Here is a 14,147-nt window from a genome sequence, read left to right as displayed (position 1 = left end):
AAAAGTAGGAATTAATACTTACTTGAAGTGAAAAATTTGATTACCCAGCTTCTATTACATGTTATTATGTTTAGTAAGCTATATAATTTATTCTATGTTAATTAGTACAATATACAATAAGTTTGAATTTTTGTAAAATTATAAGAGTGATTGCTTGACAAATTAAGATCTTGTGCTTACTTAGACGATGCCCATTACCAAGTTTTTTTATTTTCATGTTTTGCAGCAGACTTACCATTCCATTTAGGACCATTTGATTTTGAGGTTTTGGGGAATTTTGGTTCTTTTGAAAAATGGAAAAATTATTGAACTATTCTTTTTTATTATTCACATGGTAATAGATGTTTATAATTTTCATTCCGGTTATTTTCTGTTTGTTTAATATGTAATAGAATGGTATTAAACAAGACCTTCAGCCATACATGAAGTTTCATGAAGAGATAATTTTGTTTTCTTCACATCAGTCTCCAAATAAGTGATACATAATTTTATAGAAGCTATATATGTCTCTACATATAATATTTTACTTACAAATTATCTTATTAGGCTTTCTTGTGAGAGAAAATATTTAATAATTGGAATAAAGCTCATTTTTTTTTCTTTCCTGCTTCCTTTGTTTTAAATGTTGGCAACGGCTGTAAGTCTCTCTGTGTGATCTGTTGTAGGTAGCTTGTATGCAGCTCATAAATGCCCTTGTTACATCTCCTGATGATTTGGACCTGAGGCTTCACATCAGAAATGAATTTATGCGTTGTGGATTGAAAGAGATATTGCCAGTAAGTGCCCTGTAGTCTCCTCATTAATATTTAAATTAGAAGTGTACTTGAGTGGGGGAAATTTAGATAAATTACTCTCAAGAATAATTCATCTGCGGGAAAAGACTTGAGTATAAAAATCTAGTTTTGAAATATAGATGATAAGGTTTGAGTATTATTTAACACTTTAAGTATTTGAATTCTGCAGGTCACGTTTGAATGGTTGGTTTATTGTTCAGGTTCTTGATTACTCATACTGAGAATCTAACCCATCATAATTTTTATGTAATATCTATAGAACTTAAAATGTGTTAAGAATGACGGCCTGGACATACAACTTAAAGTTTTTGATGAGCACAAAGAGGAAGACTTCATTGAGTTCTCCCATCGCCTTGAAGATGTTAGAGCTGAACTTGAATATCCTTTTGCTCTCAGTTCTAGTCAAAAATTATGTAAAATTACTTTTCTATCTAAAATCATGCAACATATCCCATAAAACATTAAGGTCATTCCACAGAAATGAAATGAAATCAGAACTTTATGTGTTAAGAAAGTGTCACTATTTTATTAGCTAATTTTTTTTGTCAGTACATATATGAAAAACAATGCTTCAATTAGTAAAATGATTAACTTAGACCAGATTGTTACATATATGTACAATCTGTTGTTTTTTATGTATGGTGTTTTTCTCCTTTGTAGTATCGGATTTGAGATAGCCTCAACCCATTAAATGCCCCTTTCTCCATGATGGATGCATTACCTTGGAGACCTCATGTAAATTGGTGGATCTGCTAGAATCCTATTTTTTACTATGGCTTCTCATTGATGCACACTATCCCTGCATCTGTACCTGTTGTTCAGGGCATCCTTAGAACTTAATATGTTTTCCTCGTCAGTTGCTGGCTTTGTTCCCACTGTCTTCTGCAGTGGGTACAGTTGATTCTGAGGGATAAAAAAGTTTCAGGTTAAATTGCTATTCTCTACCCTCAGTTCCTTGATAGTTCTTTTAATACAACAGTTCTAGACAGTTGTTTGCATAACAGTCTTCTAAACCTGCATCCAGAAGATACTGGGTATTATTAGCCGTTTGGTGTAGGGTTTGAATAAATTCTTGTGGTCCTTAACCAGTGCACTGAAGCAGCTGATGTTTATGACATGGTGTGGTCCACAGTTAAGAACACTAGAGCAGAGGGATATTTTGTTTCTATTCTTCAGCACCTTTTGCTCATTCGAAATGACCGTTTTATAAGGTAAGGGAAAGGTGTGTTCTATTGTTTAACTGATAAAACTATTAGTTGTGAAATTCATCTAATATTTTATTGAGATAAGCACATTATTTTTATTTCTTTCATAATGGTCTATAGACTGCTTTCTTTGGTCATATATTTAGGTAGATGTGGATATAATGGCATTGCTGTTAATTTTTCAACTCCAGAAAGTTCTCGGTTGTATCTTTTCCTTTGAATGAGAGTTGAAGCCATGTCTCTTATTGTCCTTATTCAGCAAGTTTAGGCAGCCATGTTGTTTAAACTTTGAGTGTGTCTTATTATGTTATTTAGGAGACACATCTCATAGCAAACTCCCTGATATCTTGCTCTTAGAATCTTTCTGTCCCTCTTCTATAATGATCCTTGAACCTTAGGTAGGAGAATGTTTTATTGATCCATGGGATCAATATGGGTAACATTCATATTGATCAGGTTATATTTAGAAATATGTGTATATGTCATGTATTTGAAAGAATAAACAGGGGGTATGTTGGACCGAGGGAAAGGGATAAATGATATAATAATTATAATCTCAAAAAATAAAAGAAAAAAGTGAAAACCATCGCCAGCTTACTACTTATTATATAATGTATACTATTTTGTGGTTATTTCTTAATCACCAGGAATGCTATTGATAGGTTACTTTTTATAAACTTGATTATGTCTTGGCTGTCTGAGCTTGACAAGTTGTTTTGTTTATCTCACATAGAACATAATGTGATTCTAAGTAAACGTGAGTACCCAAATGTGGTTCTTGATGAGTAGCCACGTGACTGTACTATAAAGTTTATATATAGTTATGTGAATAAGACTGTATTGAATTTTTGTTTAGCATCTCACAGTAAATATACTATTCATTTCTTTTATTTTTTGGTTTTATCACCCTGTCTAGTTTCTCCCCCATCCTCTTCTTCCATTTCACCCCCATCCACTTTTCCATTTCTCTTTTGAAAATCAAAGACCTTCTTTTGCCATGAATGATTGATATCCATGGGAGGTAAATTCTTGACACACATTATGTACTTAGTAAATGGCCTTGATATCACTTTCCACTTTTATTAGTAGTTTCTAAGGTCGTAAAATATAAAGTCATTTATTATCATTTTAGTTTTGCAGAAAGTTTATTCATACATGGTTGGGGGAGTTGGACTTTCTGTACCAAATTCATATATGATTTACAGGAAAACCTTATTTAGGTAGCAGTACCGCTGGGTGATAGTGGAGGGTTTAAGGCAGGGTCATTTGCTGTACTAAACAACACAGAAGAGAAGGGCAAATGAAACTTCACATCTTCATTGTGGTTGTTCTCCATGCATCAAACTGTTGTTGTCACTGTAGTTCCTGTGAATAGTCTAAACTTGACAAGCCAACTGTTTTGTTGTTTAATGTGCTGTTTTCTGGTACTTCATTTAAAATAGACTTAATAGTTAAGCATTGGTAAATGCTACATAAACCTACTAATTGATTGCATTTAAAAATATTAGCGTACCCTTTTAATTACTGTGTTGTGTTTCTATTCTAAATTCATGTTAAAGGCAAATGAGACTTCTGTATAAAGTATGATTATCCATTTTTTTTTGGTCACGACGTGCATGGCTCTGTCAGTCTCTGGTTGGTAAATGCTGCTTGAGTCACCATGAATTCAGGACCATTGTTAGCGGTTTTAAATGTTCTTTCCTCATGTGGAAGCTGAAGCGGTTTTATTCACCATTATAATTGATGCCTTAAGCGTAAGTTAACTTGTACAAAGATAGTGGTATCCATGCATGGCTCATTGAAAGAAAAGCTGATATGGCTAGAAGGGCCATCACATTTGAAGAATATGGTTTGGAGAAAAAAGGCAAAAACTCTATAAATCACTGAGAACGGAAATCAATTCACAAGTGATGAGTGATGTGGGGTTCCTCATTATAAACCACCCTGCTGCTTGAATTGCCTTTACCCACAATTTTTTTTCTATTGCACTTTCTTCACATTGCCTTAAGTTAGGAGATGTTACTAAGTTGTCAGGAATGCAGATGGAATGAGTTGTATTAAGAATACATTCCTTTTTCAAACTTTTAGTTAAACTTTGGCCTTTCTACATTGTTATATTGAAGTTTTAGTCTTTCATGTAAGATATATTAATTTGGTCTAATATTATTTAGAATATCTATTTTGAATCTTCACAAAATCGTTATATGAACCTCCAATAGAAATTTTTAGACAAGCTTATTTGTGGTTTGATTTGCATTTATGAATTTCTGGTATACTTTGAGATGGCTCTAAGGGCGTATCTCATCTTCATATTATCTTTTTTTTTTAGTGCAAATGAATTAAATGTCTGACTTATAGGAAAATCATCCTCAATGAATAGTACATTTCCTGATACATTAAAAATATGTCATGACCTCCTTAGAGGAGTTTCTCATGCTATGCCACACCTCCTGTTGAAACTGAGTAAAATTTTCACTTGAAGTCAGATTTCCATCAAGTATATGGTTTGATGTAAAGTTATACTCTTGAAGTGACTGTTTATTTGCTGTTTGGTTTTAGACAACAGTACTTCAAACTAATTGATGAGTGTGTGTCACAGATTGTATTGCATAGAGATGGAATAGATCCAGACTTCTCATACAGAAAAAGACTAGATTTGGATTTGGGACAGTTTCTAGGTGAGTATTTCTTTTATTTGTGTAGAACTATTTTGTTGAGTTTAGAATCATGGGTTGGCTCTAAGGTATTAGTTTCCTTCGTTTGGTTGGAGACCCTCTGAGGGCCTTTGATTCTTTCATGAAGTCTTAAAGGTCAAAGCTGTGTCTATAACTACAGCATACAAAGCTTTTCTTGATTTTTTTTTGTTTGTTTGTTTCTAGAACTGATGTTTCCAAATGGTAAACAGTTGACCCAGTTACCACAATATTGGCACCTAATATTGGTGGCAGGCATTGTATTCTTTTCTTTTGGTAGGTGGAACCAAGACATTCGAGAAGTTTTTGACATCCTAATATTTATTAAAAATTCCTATGAATGCCCTTTTAATATTCTGCTGCACAATGAGTACGTGCATTTCAAAGCATATTGAGAACACTTGCATCATTTGAATTATAAGTAAATCTGGCTTATTCCAGTCTTTTTTTTTTTTAAAGCATTTCTGTGTTTGTGTAGTGTTTATGTTTGTGAGTGATTGTGTGGTGTATGCACTGGTATGTGTAGTAATAGGAGCAGCGGGGCTGCGTCCCTGGCACCCGGCCGCCCACATGGCTAGCTCTAGCTTATACCCCGAAATAATTACACGGAAACTGTATTCTTTTAAACACTACTTGGCCCATTTCTATCTAGCCTCTTCTAGGCTAATTCTGATATCCCAATCAACCCATCTCTAATAATCTGTGTGCACCGGTCTTACAGGGAAAGATTCTAGCCTACGTCCATCCTGGGTTGGAGCTTCATCGTGTGTGTCTGCCCGGGAGTGGGGCATGGCATCTCTCTCTGAGGCGTCTTACCTCACTTCCTCTTCCTCCCAGCATTTTGTTCTGTTTACTCCACCCACCTATGTTCTAAGCTATGAGAACTGCCCAAGCAGTTTGTTTATTACTTAACCAATAAAATCAACAGATTGATATATGACACTCCCACATCAGGTATGCATGTGGGTAAGTGCAGGGAGGTTGAGTCTTGGCTGAATCTCCAGCTTTCATTTGTTGGCTATTTTGGCAACCATGCCCCAGTAATCCCCTTGTCTCTATTCTCCATGTTGGGGTTATGGGCATGTATGGAATGTTTTTATGTGTGTTCTGGGATTCAAACTTTTGTTACATACTTGCCCAGCAAGCACTCCTAGACACTATGCCATCTCTTCAGCACTTTTTCTTACTCTATGTTAAAGTGTCTTGTCCACATTTTTAGATTTAATTTTATTTTATGTGTGCAAGAGTTTTGTCAAGTCCATATTTGTGAATCTTATGCTCACCTGGAGCTTGCAGAAGAAAAAAAGAGGTAATGGAGTTCTTGGAACTTTAGTTACAAGAACCTGTTTGAATGACACTCACACACATACTCACATCCCAATCTGAGTCTTCTACAGGTGCTCATAACTCCAGAGTCATTTTTTTAGTTCCATTGAAAGATGAAATAAAATAAAGATACATGTCAAAGAAAATGACTTTCAGAAATTGTAACAAATAGATATGTAGAACTTTTCAGTCAGAATTTGAATTTTGAATGCTTGTGTTACCTGTTAGTTTGACAAGTTCTGAATACTAAATGTTTCTCTCTGTCAAGATCAGTGGAGATACTAACCTCTATGATTCTTTTAGTATTGTGTACAGAGATATGCCAAGATTTTGAAGATGTGCAAGGCTTAGGAAACTAAAGTTTTTTTAATGTCCATTCATTAGAAAATGAAACTGATATTTTGTTTTACTGTTTTTCTTGTTACATGATTTTTTTCTTTTTCTTTTTTCTTTTTTTGGTTTTTCGAGACAGGGTTTCTCTGTGGCTTTGGAGCCTGTCCTGGAACTAGCTCTTGTAGGCCAGGCTGGTCTCGAACTCCCAGAGATCCGCCTGCCTCTGCCTCCCGAGTGCTGGGATTAACATGATTTTTTTTCTTAAACTTGTTTAAATATTGGTTATATTAAAAATCTTATGAGGTACATTATGGAAAATAAATTTGAATAATTTGTCATATCTAGTATTCTACAAACAGATGTATATAATTATTTTGCATAACTTCAATTTAATTTTTTTACTATAATTTTAGATACTTGCATAGATCAGGCAAAACTAGAAGAGTATGAAGAGAAAGCATCAGAGCATTGCAAGAAAGTAAGTAACCAATTTCCTCTGCAGAACTGTGGGAGCTGCTACTGGTATTGCTTTTTCAGAGTACTTGGAACTCCTCTGTCCTCATCTCCTTCAGGCCTGTGTGACAAGCCCTTGCTCCATTTTGCTATTGGGAGTACTCTCCATGTTCTTTTCTTCCGTTAAATATCATCATCACAGAAGCATGACATCCTGTGTTTAAACATGTTTATATGATATATTAACTATTATTCCAGAGTAAACCCGTGACTTTTTTTCCTTGGTTCACTCTCATCATGAAAATTTCTTGATTCTTTATTTATAAAAGAATCAAGTAATGCTTCTGGAATGAGCAAATAAAATAATGGAGAGAGGAAAGGAAGGGGAAAGAATGTGATTACAGTATAATCTTAAAAACTGAGAACATTTTAATGTATTATAACTCATAACTTTGTTCATTGCACTTGGGGGTCAGAGGCAGGCAGATCTTGGAGTTTGAGGATATTCTGGTTTACATAGTGAGTTCCAGGACAGCAAGGGATACATAGAGAAACACCCTATTCCAATTTTTTCCCCTTATTTTATAAAAGAGGAAACCAGCTTCATTTGTTGTCAGCCTAGCAATTTTTCTGACTTCAGTCATCTTTTTTTCCCCCCCAGTGTTTTGGCCTCTTCTTTCTGGCCTAGAATTTCTGGTGTAGTTTTCTTGTTTAGATACTTGACATTTGAAGTAGTCATTCAAACTTGAATTCTTGGAGCTAATTAAAGCACATATATATTCACTTATTGAATCTTTATGTTGGATACCATCTCATGAAGTGTACACTGTTAATATAATAGGACCTAAGTGCCCCTGGAGAGATTTCTACCTTTCTGTATACTTGATTGAACATATAATGAGCTTTCATAAGGTTCAAAGAACTTCTCTCAAATTTTCTGTCTGTGAAGTTGTTTGATACACTAAGTTTGGAATCAACCAGCCACTTTGTGAAAGGTTATACAACCTATACCATTAGCTGCTTGCAGGAACTGTAGCAGAGACCATGAAGGGATATTCTTTACTGGCCTGCTTCCCATGGCTTATTCAGCCTGCTTTCTTATAAAATCTTGGGGTGCCTCTATAGGAGAGGTACTGCTCATAGTGGGCTGGGTCCTCCCATATGAACCATCAATCAAGAAAATGACCTTGGAAGTGCCCACAGGGCAATTTGATGATACTATTCCTAAGTTGAGGTTCTCTCTTCCTTGGTAACTATGGTTTGTATCAAGTTGACAAAAGCCAGCCAGCATACTAGTGTTAGAGCTATGAATATGATGTTGACATTGCCTGGAAGAGTCAGTTTGATGCAGGAAAGAAATGGTTAGGTTTTTTAAACTGCCCAAATGGTTAGAAAATGCGTAATAACTGTTAGATATAGTGTGACCCTTCTCTCAGCCAAATTTGTGTTTTAAGCTTAGATAATAGTTTCACTTTTTGTTGACAGAGGTTTCTGTCCTGCCTGATTCCGCAGCCACTCAGTCCCAAAGAACCAACCACACAGGGCTTACATTAATTAAAAACTGGTTGGCCTATTAGCTCAGGCTTCTTATTAACTCTTATAACTTATATTAACCCGTAATTCTTGTCTGTATTAGCCACGTGGCTTGATACCTTTTATCAGTGAGACATTCTCTTTTGCTTCCTATGTGTCTGGGTGATGGATGACTGCAAACTGAGCTTTTCCTCTTCCTCGAATCCTCCTGTTCTGGTTGCCCCACCTATACTTCCTGCCTGGCTACTGGCCAATCAGGTTTTATTAAACCAGTACAAATGACAAACCTTTACTGGGTATAAGACCATTGTCCCACAGTAACTTTTCATTCATACAGAACTGTTTTTAAGTGTTAAATGCTGATAGATCAAGAACAGTTAACGTTTTGTTCATGTGTAGGGTCTATGAGTCAAGTTAAATAAAAAATATTCAAAAGATTTTTAAATAGTAAGCTTTCAATGTATATAAAAGACCTTTCTCAAGGTTACCTGCTTTTTTAAAGCCAGAAGTTGTTTTCATTGCATATATTAAGAAAATGCTTTTGCCTCATAAAAATTTCTAGTGCCCTATCATCTTGTATATATCAGCAGAATCTTTGCTCAGATAGCTTTGTAAGGATGCATGTAAATACCTTGCTTTAGGCAGGAAGCTATCATAGTTTCTACAAGTACATTTTTTATTTAGGTGCATCAATTTGAAAAATGAAGAGCAGAAATGGCAGAATGTATATACAATATATTGAATTATCAACCTTCTTGTACAGAGACACTAATACATTTACCCCAGGGAATGAAATTGAGTAGAATCTCAACTTTAACTGTGCTCTTGACATTTCTGTGTGTAATTTTGTAAGTGTGATGTCGCTCCAGCAAATTTTTGGAGGGGGCAGGGGGAAGAACACTACCAGTTTTCCTAAGGTGTACTTTAACAGACAGTGGTTTATCCCCAGGCTACCTTGATTTGATTGGAGATATTTCACAAGTGCTAAATAAGGCATTTGTCTCTTTAGCCAAGTCAGTTTAATAAGTTTCATAGACTATATAAACTACAACCTTCTTGATTTCTTTCTGTTATCTCACAAGTTAATTATCTCCCTTTGTATTTTGATAGCCCATTTTCCATTGTCAGAAAGCCTCTTTATTATTACTTTTATTTAGGAAGTTTTTTTGTTCCTTTTTTTCTGCATTTAAATTGTGAACTTTAATATAAAAATGAGAAAGGAATTTTGGATGCTGAAATATTTAATCGATGATATATGTAGCCATTCAATGTCTAAAGAAAATTTTGCCAGAAGTTGGCTCATCACTTCATTTAATAAATATTTTAAATTTAAGGCAATAAAAGGAGATAAGGTAGAAAAGATTTTTACTTTTGTTAGCTTACAAATAGAGTGCCATTAAGGTAAGAAACATTACATGATATGTTCACACATGGCAGTGTGAAAATTCATGTGTTAGACAAATCTCATTTGGTGTGTAAGCCTACAAAAGAGGTCTCATTTAGCTTTTGTTAATGAGAAAAGAACTAATGGAGGAAATAGTATCCTTGAGTTGTGAGGAATCAATGTACAGTATCTTGTTGAGATTTCTAAGGAGCAGGTACATTTATGATTATCTTTGGGATTTCTAATTGGTATCTTTAGCTTAGCATGTCTCCTGTAGTTTGGATATGGTGTAAATGCACCCCTCTGAAGTCTCAGGGGTAAAAAGTTCTCAGCATAACCAGTTGTCATCGCTGTACATTTCACAAGTGCCAACTGGTTAAGTAAGATTTAGGTAGTGCTCTTTCTTCATGTGATCCTCCTGAGAGGCATAGCATCCTTGATAAAGGCTCAACCTCAACTTCTCTCCTCTTCTATGCTACTTCTTGTTTAACAGTCCTTCCATGACTGTTTATGCCATGAGATGATATAGCCAAGTGTTAGACTTACCATAGCTTTTGTTCAGTGAATTTTGTACTTTGAAACTTTGAAGTTGTAAACTGAACAAACCTCCTCTTTTCTAAGTAGACTGTGTCCAGTATTTACTTGGAATGATGCAAAGATGCTTTATAAAACATTATTAGTAAATATTAATAAAACAAAACTTAACTTTTCTAATAATACTTTTCTTGTATGTGTTTGATATTTTTTTCATGTTATATTATCATAATTTTCCAGCCTGAAAACCACAACATACTTATATTTATTTTATACAATACATATCCACAATTCCAGCCCTTCAAAAAGCACTAGAAGAAAAACTCCAACCCCAGGAAGCTAGTTATACCCACAAAAACACAAGCAATAGATATTCCCACACCAGCAAAAAAAAAACCTAAAGAAGGAAACACACATAATACCACCACCACCAACAAAAGCAAAAAAAAATAGGTACTAACAATTACTATACATTAGTATCTCTTAATATCAGTGGTCTCAATTCACATATAAAAAGATACAGGTTAACAGGATAGACACAAAAACAGGAACTATTCTTCTGCATACAAGAAACACACCTTAACTTCAAAGACAGGCATTACCTCAGAGAAAAGGGTTGGGAAAAGTCTTTCCAATCAAATGGACCTAAGAAACAAGCTGGTGTAGCTATCTCAGTAGTTAACAAAGTAGATTTCAACTAAAGTTAACCAACAGCAATGAAGAAGGACTTTTCAAGAAATTTGTCACAGGAAAAAACTGTCAAGATGAAGTCTCAATTCTGAACACCTATACCCCAAATACAAGGGCACCCACATTTGTAAGATAAAGATTACTAAAGCTTAAATCACACAATAAACCCCACTCACTAATAAGGGGAGAGAGACTTCAACACCCCATTCTCACCACTGGACAGGACAGCCAGACAGAAACTTAACAGAGAAATAAAGAAACTAACTCAAGTTTATGGCTCAAATGGATTTAATAGACATCTATAGAACATCCCACCTAAACACAAAAGAATATATCTTCTTCTTAGCACCCCATGGAATCTTCTGAAAAATCAGCCATGTACTGATTAACAAAGCAAACCTCAACAGATAGAAAAGTATTGGAATAACCCCCTGTATCTTATTGGATCACCATGCCTTAAAGTTAAAATTCAACAACAATACTATTTCAGAATGCCCACAAACTCATGGAAATGGAACGATGCTTAGCTCAGTCGCCTCTGGGTCAAAGACGCAATAAATAAATTAAAAGACTATCTAGAATTCAATGAAAATGAATACACAACATACCCACACTTATGGACTACCTTGAAAGCATTGCTAAGAAGAAAGTTCATAGCACTAAGTGCCCACATAAAAACCTAGAGAAATCTTACACTAGTGACTGAACAGCACACTTGGAAACGCTATGACAAAAGGACACAGACTCAGGAGGAGGAGATGCCAGAAAATAATCAATGTGAGGGCTTAAATCAACAACATAGAAACAAAGAAAGCAATACAAAAATGAATGACAAAAAGTTGGTTCTTTGAGAAAATAACAGGATAGACAAACCTTTATCCAAACTAATCAAAAGGCATAGAGTATGCCAATTAACAAAATTAGAAATGAAAAGATAGACAAAACAGGTAATTCAGAGAATTTCATCAGGTTATACTTCAAAAACTATACTCTACTACTTTGGGAAATATAAAGGAAATGGACAATTTTTTTGGATAGGTACCTCATACCAAAATTAAATCAAGAACAGATAAATTTTTAAGGAAAATGGAGGCAGTCATCAAAAATCCCCCAACCAAAAAAAGCCCAGGGCCAGATGGTTTCAGCACAGAATTCTGCAAGACTTTAAAAGAAGAGCTAATTCCAATACTCCTCAAATTGTTCCTCATATTAGAAACAGAAGGGACAATACTAAAATCTTTTGACGAAGTTACAATTACCCTAGTACCCAAACCACAGAAATATACAACTAAAAAAGAATTACAGACCAATTTACCTCATGAACATTGATACAAAAATACTCAGTGAAATACTGGCAGAATGAATCCATAAATATATCAGAAAAATCATTCACCATGATAAAGTAACTTTTCTAATTCAAGGAATTTTGGTTCTGAAACCTAAATATGCCTTTTATACTTTAAAGATTAAAGAATGGTGATAGGGTTGCCATGCAGAAGTGAGGGCCTGAGACTGTTTCATTTCTGCTTGTTTCTGGGAACGTAAACTACTTTAGCAGGTTATTAAAGTTGTTAAGCATTCATTATAGGAATGTGCTGTGATTACAACTGAATAACTCAGGTTGTGGAAACAGGAAATGTGAATTTTTTTAAAACACAAAAACTCAAGTCTGTCACTTGACACAGCCTCTTAACTGCCTTCCAAATTATAGAGAAAGTAACACACACACACACACACACACACACTCACTAATGACATAGAGTAGTGCAGTCTGGAGACACATAGCAGTTGCATCTTTTTGTATTTTTTTTTCCCAAAGTGCTGCATGCTTGTTCTCGATTATGAGACAATAGTCTATTTAAATTCAGTTCCCTCAGCATAGGTTTTGAATCTAGATGATGGCAAAGTGAGTCTATATGAATACTATATGGCAGCTTGTGATTAGTGGATATATAAATTAGAAAACTCATTGGAACACCACATTTTATTATTTGCCTTCCTCCCAGAAAGTGTTTTACCAGGGACTTTGAAAACTTAATTTCTGTATGACAGTGGGAGGCATGGCATAAGAGAAGCCGGCCGAACAGTTGATGTTTTTACGGAATGAAGTTGTGAGCCATTAGAACTATTAAAACTGACCTTTTAAATCATACTAATGAACTTTCGATGTGTTTCAAGTGCTAGGTTCTGCAGGTGAAGCATAGCATCGAAGGCAATGCAGTGCTTGGCTTTCTGTTGCTTTATTCACAATCGCTATGATATTCAGGGACTTTTAAGAAAAATGCCAAGGTCGTACATAACTATGGGCCTGTTTGCTCTGTTGGGAATAGAAGGTCATGGGCTCCTGTTTCAGGTTTTGTCTCTTCCCTTCCGAATAAATGATTTTGGAGGGACCTGGAGAGACTTAGAGAAAGGCTGGTGGGCGACTTGTCAGGGCTCTGCCACTCCTTTCATGAAACCAATTCAGGAGTGTTTTATTGACAGATCATTAGAGCCATATTTTCATGCGAAAAATAGCGCTTTTCATTTCTATCTCTCCCTCTCTTTTATTCCTTTTTAGTTTGAAAAAGAGTTTACTGACCACCAAGAAACTCAGGCTCAATTGCAGAAAAAAGAGGTAAAGATTAATGAGCTTCAAGCAGAGTTACAAGCTTTCAAATCTCAGGTAAAATACCATCTCGAGTGAAATTGATTTCAAAATCATACCAGGGAAACAAAGGTCATGTTATATCTTCAGAGTCTCTCAAAATGTTTAAACTTTAGTTTTTCTCGTATATTTTGTCAGTCTTATCCATCTGCATCTGTGTTGCGGTTTTTATACTTTAAAGATAGTCTTTGTCACCTTTTTCCTGCTTGTGTTTGTGGGAATACCCAGTCTTTTACTGATTACCTGGCTTCCTTATGCTTCATTTGGACTTTGCTTCTAAAACCCACTGTTTCTCCTAAGCAATTAAGTTGAAAGGTTAAGAAAGTCCTTTACTCTTTCATTTGTCATCCATCACTGATCTTTATCCCACTATGGGAAATTATTGCTCACCCTATTTCTTCAAACCTTCAGCCTATGAGTTGCCTTGCCGTGAAAGATAACCCCTAGCTGAATGGGAACATTTTCTGATAATTTTTCAATTTCCAAAAGTAAACAGATTTAAAACATGACAAAAAGGAGCAAATCTGGATTATGAGCAGATAGTTCCTATATATG

The 14,147-nt window shown here is 35.1% G+C and overlaps 1 protein-coding gene across 1 annotated transcript in view; it reads left to right on the top strand.

Annotated features, from left to right (window-relative positions):
• Window positions 1–14,147, top strand: part of Diaph3 (diaphanous related formin 3) — a 449,402-nt gene that overhangs the window by 157,690 nt on the left and 277,565 nt on the right. Inside the window, exons 10-15 of the mRNA XM_075949702.1 lie at window positions 666–776; window positions 1,054–1,172; window positions 1,889–2,005; window positions 4,559–4,677; window positions 6,765–6,829; window positions 13,506–13,610. Coding sequence (XP_075805817.1) covers window positions 666–776; window positions 1,054–1,172; window positions 1,889–2,005; window positions 4,559–4,677; window positions 6,765–6,829; window positions 13,506–13,610 — 636 coding nt within the window. The remainder of the gene's footprint in view (window positions 1–665; window positions 777–1,053; window positions 1,173–1,888; window positions 2,006–4,558; window positions 4,678–6,764; window positions 6,830–13,505; window positions 13,611–14,147) is intronic.

This window comes from Microtus pennsylvanicus, chromosome 15 (assembly GCF_037038515.1).
Source record: "Microtus pennsylvanicus isolate mMicPen1 chromosome 15, mMicPen1.hap1, whole genome shotgun sequence".
Taxonomy (NCBI): domain Eukaryota; kingdom Metazoa; phylum Chordata; class Mammalia; order Rodentia; family Cricetidae; genus Microtus; species Microtus pennsylvanicus.
Note: the sequence above shows the minus strand (reverse complement) of the source record. Positions and strands in the feature narration are given on the sequence as shown.